This window comes from Geospiza fortis, unplaced genomic scaffold (assembly GCF_000277835.1).
Source record: "Geospiza fortis unplaced genomic scaffold, GeoFor_1.0 scaffold373, whole genome shotgun sequence".
NCBI lineage: Eukaryota > Metazoa > Chordata > Aves > Passeriformes > Thraupidae > Geospiza > Geospiza fortis.
This window is the reverse complement of record NW_005054518.1, coordinates 804,912-814,240: the sequence shown is the minus strand read 5'-3', so window position 1 is coordinate 814,240 and position 9,329 is coordinate 804,912. Positions and strand designations below refer to the sequence as shown.

Here is a 9,329-nt window from a genome sequence, read left to right as displayed (position 1 = left end):
CCGAGCTCCGCTCCGGACCGGAGCAGCTCCCTCGGGGTTCGCTTCTCCCGGCCCGGGCCCCTTCGGGGGGCGCTCGGTGCTTTGGGGGGTGTGGGCACCGCGCGGGGCTGGGGCGAGCTCGGCACTGCTGGGTGTGCTTGGTTCTGGTGACCTCTGCGGGGATGTCCCCCCTCTGTCCCCCCTCTGTCCCCACCCCGTGTCGGGAGAAGTTTCCGAGTGTCCCCGCTGGAGCTGCCGGTGCTGCCCGGGGCTGGGAGCTGGGTTTGTTGGTCCCGCGGTGTTGTGCTCGTTGCTCACAGGAGGTGCCGCTCTCGGGGTCGGGCTCAGGCCGGACTCAGCCCCTGGTGTGGGTGGCAGCGTCAGGAGTGGCCCGGGCAGTGTTGCTGTGATGTTTTCCTCCTTGAGAGCAAGGTTCTTCCACTTTCGGTAGGGAATTAGAGGGGTGAGAGCCGCAGTTGCAGTTCCCCAGAGCCGGGGTTTTGGTTTTGTTCGTGTGGAAGTTGGAGCGGCTCCCTGTGCTGGGGGTGGTGGCAGGGAGGGAAGGCACTGTGTGCTGATAACTCACACGGAGCTGGGGTTGTGCTGCTGCCTGTCACTTGTCCCTTTATCTGCCTCGGAGCAGAGGGTGGTGGCACTGCCAGGACTCAGCACTGGCAGCAGGTGTGACACCAGAGTGGGGAGGGCTGTACCCACCTCACTTTGCTTGTGCTGCACTTTGTCCATGGGATCTCAGCTTAATACACAAAGCAGCAACATCAGCGATCCCAGAGTGGAGTGTCCAACCCCAGAAATGCCATTAAATGTCTCTTATTTGGCTCCAATGTGCTCTGGTGGGTGATGCCGGTTCTGAGTGACACTTGCACAGCTGGACAAGCTCAGATTGGTCAAACCAGGAGCTGGAGTGAGCAGAGGGGTTTGTGGGCTGGTAAAGCCCCTGTGGAGCACAGACAGAGCATTGCAAACTTCCCTGCACTGGGTTTAAACTTCCCAGAGCTCTTGGGCCAGGCTGAGCTCCCTGGTGCCTGTTGGAGCAGGTCCTGCTTGGGGCACACATCCAGGAGCTGAGCAGCAGGGATGGTTTCCACCTCAAACACCACTAAAGGCAATTTTCCTGCTCTTTCTCTCCCCAGTGAAGCGTGATGTCCAGGAAAACGATGAGGAAGCAGTGCAAGTCAAAGAGCAGAGCATCCTGGAGCTGGGGTCACTGCTGGCCAAGACTGGGCAGGCAGAAGGTGAGCCTGAAATCAGGAATTGAGGTAACAGGCAGGAGATCCTGCAGCCAGTGCATTTATCTCCTTACTTAGTGGGATAGCTGGAAAAACAGCTTTTGGCAGGAAATGTTCTCTCAGAGACAGGACAGAAACTGAAAACCAAATAAAGACCATAAATATTAATCTGCTGTTGCTTGGCCCAGTGTTCCAAACAGTGCACAGTTCAGTCTGTGGCCTTTGATGTGGGGCTGTTTCAGTGTGGGTGCCTCAAGTTTTGCTAAGTTGTTCTGTTTGAGATGAGAGGTGTCTTCTGCTTGGTTTCAAATGGGAAAGTTTGTCCCATGAAATATTTTCTCACCAGCAGCTCCTCTCACAATCAGTTGATTTATCTGCTGGCCATTACATCAGCAGCCCCTGTCCAGCTCTGCAGGGGACAGTCCCTCTATTGTGAGCCTGTGAGGGGACAGGGATGGACTTGACTTCTCTGTTCAGTGATGATTTGGAGTTGCTGTCTCCTGATTCCTGGAGAGCTCAAGGCAGCACTTGGTTGTTTTGCACTCAGCAGTTTAGGGCTGTGCCTTTGCCCTGGAGCATTTCAGGACACCCTGAGTGTTCTGTGCTTGGGCTGCAGCCCTGGGCAGTGGAAATGTTTCCTCTGGGGTGGGGAAAGCACCCAGCAGCAGGTTCAGTCCCACTGCAAGGGACATCAGTGACTTCAGAGCAGCTCATGGAAAGTTCCTGAGGGCTCAGCCATGGCTCCAGGTCACAGTTTGTATTTATTGTGAAATGTCCCTTGGTGTCCCACTGGGAAACTCCTGTTGGGCTGGACATTCCAGCCCTGGTCCCACTGTGGGTGGCACTTGGACAGGGCTGACTGGTCCTGAGAGGTGCTGTCCTTGTCACCTCACTCAGGTGATTCCTCTGATTCCTGCTGGGGGCTGCTTTTGGGGTGTCTGGGGAAAAACAAACCCCTCAGATCAGCGCAGGGTTTTCCTGCTCCTGCAGGACAGAGGAAGCTGCTGTGCCAGTGCCCCTTTCCTGGCTGAGGTCAGGAGCTCTGTGGGTGTCTGTGCTGTGCCAGTGCCCTTTGCACCCTGCTGTTTGCTCAGCAGAGATCACCAAACATGATCAGCAGGGCAGATGTGTGTGTTTGGCTGAAAAGGGGGAAATCAGAGTTTCTCCAGGTCAGTGTGGATGGGCTGCTGGTGAGGGCAGAGTTCTTGTGGCCTCCTCAGCTCTGCAGGGTTGAGTTGAAGCTGAAGTTTGGCACAAGGATAAAGAGCTCCAGGGTTTTCCCAGAGGGTGGTGATTGATAGATTTATTTTCTTTCAAGGGTAAGGCTGAGGAATTGAAAGTAACACTGTTAACTCATCAAACTCAGGGCTGTGAGGGGGCAAACATGGAATGTGTTTGTGGTCTATTAAAGGCACCAGTAACTGCAGAGTGAGTTCTGGAGGGAAAAAAATGGACTTAGAGCCATTCAGAAGCCACTTGTGTGTGTGCAGCTCAGAGGGAGATCAGCAGGACCTGGAGGTGTTTTCTGGAGTTGTGGAGCTGGGGGATGAAGGACAGGGTACCCTGGCTTAGGGTGCTGCTGGAAGCTCTGGCCCTTGCCCTCCTGTCACCTCTCTGGGTAGGAGTGACAGGTCAGGGCCAGCAGCACCATCACCAGGGACAGCTGGCCCAGAGCCCCCAGTGCTGGGCACACACTGGGATTTCATCCTGTGGCTTTCACTGCACTGGGTTTGGTTTTAGCCAGTGGAACTTCTTGGACAGGTTTGAGGGATTCCAGTGGCCAAAGAGGTGGTGGCTGCACTGTCCCTGGAAGTGGATAAATTAAGTTCTGTTTCTTCTAAATCTGCATTTTGGGATGTTTAGAAACCTTCCGGTGCCTTAATGGGCTCCAGGAGCTGGAGAGGGACTTGGGCAGGACACAGGGAATGGCTCCCACTGCCAGAGGGCAGGGCTGGATGGGATATTGGGAATTGGGAATTGTTCCCTGGGAGGCTGGGCAGGCCCTGGCACAGGGTGCCCAGAGCAGCTGGGGCTGCCCCTGCATCCCTGGCAGTGTCCAAGGCTGGGATGGATGGGGCTTGGAGCAGCCTGGGGCAGTGGGAGGTGTCCCTGCCATGGCAGGGGGGGCACTGGGTGGACTTTAAGGTCCCTTCCAACCCAAACCATTCTGTGGTTCTGTGACTCTACTGAACTGCAGCCTTTGTTTACAAGAATAACAGTAATATAAGTGACTTCCTTCAATCCTTAATCTTTATCAAGCAGATGAACTTGTAGAATGATTACTAAACTTGTAGATTGATTACTAAACTTGTACATTGATTACTTTTCTGTGTGACAGTTCCAGATTTTTTTAGCATTTCACAGAACTGTAGGGTTGGAATAACTGGGATTGGGAGGTTGGGTATGTGCAGTGTTAGCTGGTGGAAGCACTTCCCTGAGGATGAGCTGCAGGCTTCATTTTCCAGAGCTGCTGCTCATCACTCCTGCAGAGCTGTCAATCCCACCCCTTTACCAGGCATTGCATTTTCTTTAGAAAAATAAAATCCTAAAAATAGTTGATGGTTATGTTGGTAGGAGAGAGAAATTTCTGTGGGAACTTTAAGCCTGCCTGGCTGAATGTGGAGTTTGCAGAATGCACAGCTGCATTCCAGCTGTTGACTTGGGCTCTGCTTTCTGGGGAGCCCTGGGGCAGCTCCAGAGCACATCAGTGGGATGGTAAACAGTGCAGTGTGTTCCACTGGAGTTTTCCTTCTTTGTTCTGCAGTTCCTGTGGGAGAGAGTGAGTTGGGCACTGATCCCACTGGTCCTGAGGAGCTGGGGGAGGCAGGGATGCACAGGAGGAGGGTTCCTGGTACTGCCTGGGAGCTGATGGCTCTTGGAGAGCCTCAATTAATCCAGAGCCCACCTTTCCCAGCTCCCAGCAGATGCTGGAGAGGAGCTCTGTGCACAGCTGATGTGTTGGATTGTGCTTGTTTGTTTGTTTGCTGTGTGTGAGACCAAAGCATTTGCCTTGCATTAAAATGATTGGGATTTGCATCCAGGGCTTGTGCTGGAGATTAAATAAACCTCAGAACTGAGTAGTGTGGGAAAAGTTGTGGAGAGCAGGTTCCTTGTGGAGTGCAGACTGCCTGCAGGTTGCAATCTGAGGTGTGCAAGTAGCTGCACCTTAAGTGTAGAAAAAGCTGCCTGTTTATAGTCTGGCAGAGAGAAAATGAAACTTTTCTGGGAGCAGGTGTGGTACAGAGCATCCTGTGGTGTTCTTGTACTGAGTCTGGGTGCTTTGCTGGGCTCTGTGTTTGTGCTTTGCTGGGCTCTGGGTTTGTGCTTTGCTGGGCTCAGGGTCTCCTGCTCTGCAGTTTTGGGAATTAAAGCTGAGGATCACACTTGAGTTAAGTTCTGTTTGTTCTAAATCTGCACTTTGGATGTTTAGAAATCTTGCAGTGCCTTAACAGGCTCCTGGGGCTGGAGAGGGACTTGGACATGACTTGGGAATGGCTCCCACTGCCAGAGGGCAGGCATGGGATGGGATATTGGGAATTGGGAATTGTTCCCTGACAGGGTGGGCAGGCCCTGGCACAGGGTGCCCAGAGCAGCTGGGGCTGCCCCTGCATCCCTGGCAGTGCCCAAGGCCAGGCTGGACAGGGCTGGGAGCACCCTGGGGCAGTGGGAGGTGTCCCTGCCATAACAGGGGTGGGGCTGGGTGGGCTTTGAGGTCCCTCCCAACCCAAACCATTTTGGAATTCTGTGATCACTGTGAGTGATTGGAAAAATTGAGTTCTACATGTTAAGGGTGTGATAAATAAGGTGTATCAGGCTTGATTAAACTTCAAGTAAATAGGTTAGAAAATCAAAAATATGCAGAATAATTTGTAGATATTAATAAGATGTTGTTATAACAATTAGCATTAGCATTCTTTTGCATTACTGCTAAATGAAATACAGAGGAACCCTTGTTTACATTTGGTTTTTTTTGGAATCCTTCCAAACTGAAATTCTCCTGGTACTCCTCCATATACTAATTGAAATAAAAATAGACTAATCTCTTATTTTAGTTTTGATTCAGTACCAGTTTGGTGTAGAAGATTTCTGAATTAGTCATTCCCAGCTTTGTTTTGATTTTGCTTTTCTGTGCAACCTTGTAAACACAGTAGTGTGAGATCCACCTGATATTTGGGTGAGCCTTGGGAATCTGGGGCAGAGAGAGCTGTGATTTCAGTGTGCAGACCTGGTGCTGATGAGTCAGCACTGAACCCTGCCCCTGCAGGATCATCTTCCCAAACTGGGAGCAGCCCTGTGCAGGACCTCCCCAAAACCATGTGGTGTTTGTTGTAGGAGACTTTTCACTTGTGCTCTGCACTTCCACCACGTCCAGCATTCCTTGGTGCCTCTGAGTGCTGGAGCTGCTGTGCTGTGACTGCCACATTCCTCTGCTCCCTGGCTATGACAACTTCAGTGTTTCTCCATTAGAAAAAAGACATTGCCTTTTTCCACCTCTTATAAAGACAGCTTTTGTAACTGTGAATTAATGAGGAGACTTAGAAGAGAAATGTAGTTAGGGGAGGTCAGAGCTGATCAGATAAAGGTGGAGTTGGAGTGTTAAGGAATATGATTTTCCAGTGGTGGAGCACAAGGTGGATCCAACATCCTGGGCTTGGCTAGGTGGGGCAGATTAAAGCATGAAACTGTGAGTTCATAAAAACACACCTAAATGATAAACTCGATAAACTCCCTCCCTGGTTTTATAGAAAAATCTCAGAGCATTTAACAAATCCTTATATTTTAATGGTGGAGCAGTTACAGCTGGGGTGAGGCTGCAGCCCCAGTCTCTGTGCAGTCCCTGTTTGCTCCAGGGCTCCCTGCAGGTGACATTTGTCACTCTGTCCTCTGGGTGATGCTGAAAAACCACCTGGGGAACGTTTGCTGTGATAAATCCTCACCTGGGGAACGTTTGCTGTGACAAATCCTGCTGGTGCATGCCATGTGTGGCTGCTCCAGCTGGGCTCAGCTCTTGGCCGGGAGGGTGCATCTGATGTTTTGGGGTTTTTGCAGAGCTGGGAGGACTCCTGAAGTATGTGAGGCCCTTCCTGAACTCCATCAGCAAGGCCAAGGCTGCACGCCTGGTGCGCTCCCTGCTCGACCTCTTCCTGGACATGGAGGCAGCCACAGGACAGGAGGTGAGGCTGCAGCTCCTGCACCAGGCTGTTCCTCAAAAGCCTGCAACACCGTTATCTGACCTAGTTTGCTTCTCACTGAAGAATTATTCATGTCAGGAAAAGCAGAGTTTTAATGCATTTGGATGTATTTTATAAATAAAACATCAGATAATTGCATTTATAACCATGTTTTTCCTGCAGGTCTCTCCCTGCTGCAGTTGAGTGATTTCCGCCATGGGCATTTGTCTTAGATTCTTGTTGCTTCCTCAGGCTGTGCCAGGAGAGGTTTAGATTGGATATTAGGGAAAATTCCTTTACTGAATGGGTTGCCCAGCCCTGGCACAGCTGCCCAGGGCAGTGGTGGAGTCCCTGTCCCTGGAAGGATCTAAAAACCCATTTTAAAGGATGTGGCACTTGGGGACATGGGTCAGTGGTAGCCTTGACAGTGCTGGGGGAATGGTTGGACTCTGATCTTCTCATCAGCTCCATAGGATACAGTTGTCTCAGTTTTTCTCTTTTTTTCCCCAGTTGTTGGGTTTTTTGGGAGCAGGATAAGGACAGGAGCACCTTGGGAATGCATCCAGGCTGTGCTGGCACAGGAGGGGTCTGAGCAGCAGGTTAGGGACAAAACCCACCTGAAACCTGCACTGGGTCTGGCACATTGCAGGCTGGAGAGGTTCTGCCATGCTGAGGGGTAGGTGACATTCTCATTAGCCAAATTAGCACAAAATTAGCCAAAATTAGCCAAATTAGAGCTGTCATCCTCTAGTGCAGGTAGCCCAGGTAATGCCCCTTGTTTGCTGCTCAGTCCTTGTGAGGAATGGTGGCACAATGTTTTCCCCCCTCTTTCTTTAACAGATGAGCTCAGGGGAGATGGGCTGGGGTGTTCAGGTGAGAAGAGAGAACTCCCAAAAGTGTCAGGAGGAAATGAGCAGCTGCAGGCTTTTCTCAGGGTAATTTGGTGTGAAGGGCAACGTTCAAATGCAGTTGCAGAGGAGGAACAGGTTGGAGTAATGGTGATGGAAATAATAAAAAGTCAGTAAAAATAGTAATTTTAGAGCATATTCTGAAGCCAAACCCAAAATCTTCAGGAAAGATGACATCAACCTGTGAGATCCTTGATGCATCAATCTCAAATCCTTTCAGAAATGTTCTGAGGCTTGTCTGCTTCTTCAGGGTAGCTCACATCCAGAGTGCTCCCAGGAGCCCAGTAAAGCACTGAAATTGGAGATTTCTCCAGCTCCTAATGCTCCTGCTATCACCCTGTAATAAATTGAGACTTCATAATGGCTTTTCATAAAATGTTCACGTTTAATAAGCAGTGAGGAGGAGCTGACAAGGCCTGCAGGGTTGAGCTGCAATCCAGAGGTTTTGGGAAGAGCAGCTCCTGAACCTGGCACCACAGGATGACTTGCTGTGTGTTATGGGCCAGATAAGAGAAAATAATATCTGAGATGGAGCAGTTCTGCTTTATCCATCAAGGGAGTCTCAGCCTGAAAAACATGGGAAGATTGTGAGTTTTTTGGCTGTGCTCTGAAATGATGGATGAGGCCCCCAAAGCAGAGCCCAGCACCTCTGCTGCTTATACAGATTACTTGATCTATCTAGGCCCTGAAGCACATGAAATTTATTTTTCTTTATTGAAAATACACCATGACTGTGGGTTTAAACTCTGGGAGAGCTTTACTGCCTGCCCCAAATGCCTCCATTTGACACCTCTGGTGTTGTTGGGAGCCATTTGGGGTGGGCATTGACAAAGAAAATGTCTAGAATTGACTGAATTCTTTCTGCTCCCTTCAAGGTTGACCTGTGTTTAGAGTGTATTGAATGGGCCAAATCAGAGAAAAGGACTTTCCTACGTCAGGCTCTGGAGGTAGGTGCCACATCCCAAACATGGGGAGCAGCATCATCCCCTTGGCACATTTAACACCTGTAAAAGCAGAGCACTTGTGTACTGTTCAGATCTTTCTCTGTGGCAGGGGAGGGCATTAATTACACTGAGATTCTCTTTAAAATGCAGGGGTTTACTCCTTGTGCAGGAGGCCTTGCAGGACTGGACCACACAATGTGACAAACACAGATTAATGGAGTGAAGTTTGTGCAGAGAAGAATACAAAAGTTCATTTTACAAAACAAATCTGTTCTGGTTTGCTCACAGCAGTTCCTTTTCTGTTCTCCAGGCGAGGCTGGTCTCTCTCTACTTTGACACCAAGAGGTACCAAGAAGCTCTGCAGCTAGGTGAGGCTCCCACTAGGTGGTGGTAAATCTTTGCTTTTCATTTACTCCTGCCAAGGAAAGCCAGCACCTGTCTCACGTTCCTTGAGAGGTTTTGCAGGATTTGGGTCGTAATTTCTCAGAGTTCTGGCACCTTCTGCTGTAGCTGGGTGATGACAGCTCTTAGAGGTGTCTTTGTTCTCTCTGTTTCACCATCCTTACCCACCTCACCTGGGCCTCAGGCCGGTTTAGGTGGGGCTTGGAGCAGCCTGGGAGGTGCCCCTGCCCATTTTTGAGCTGTAAGGCCCCTTCCAACCCAGCCCACTCTGGAATTCTGTGATTTGTTCATTGCAGATAATTTTGGGAGCTGTATGCAGCTGAAGGCCACAGGTTTGGCTCCTGCTGGAATATTTTGCTGTGGCCACAGAAGCTGAAGGGAGAAAAGAGCTTTTTTTCCAATTTGCTCAAACACAGCCCCAGTAAAACCAGGAAATGGCAAAACCTCTGTGGGTGTCATGAGCCAGGGTCTTAGGGAGGCTTTAAGAATTTGTCCCTGCACCACCCAAGGGATGGAAATGAGCCAGTGAACTCCTGCTCTGCCCCAAAGCAGAGTAAAGCAGGACCCCCTGCAGCTCCCCTGGTGCTTTTAAAATGCTCATTTTGCAAATGACTGCAGTGCTGTAAGTGAGGCTTAAGCTGTAATTGAGATTTAAGGTTCAAGTGAGGTTTAAGCTGT

At 50.3% G+C, this 9,329-nt stretch overlaps 1 protein-coding gene across 1 annotated transcript; it reads left to right on the top strand.

Moving 5' to 3' along the window:
* Window positions 1-985: 985 nt before the first annotated feature.
* On the top strand, window positions 986-8,793 carry LOC115948783 (26S proteasome non-ATPase regulatory subunit 11-like; the record flags this gene model as incomplete). Its single annotated transcript, XM_031063631.1, has 4 exons — window positions 986-1,232; window positions 6,276-6,400; window positions 8,181-8,252; window positions 8,560-8,793. Coding segments are annotated over 4 exons (528 nt in total), but the record flags the coding sequence as incomplete, so codon positions are not given.
* Between the last annotated feature and the right edge of the window lie 536 nt (window positions 8,794-9,329).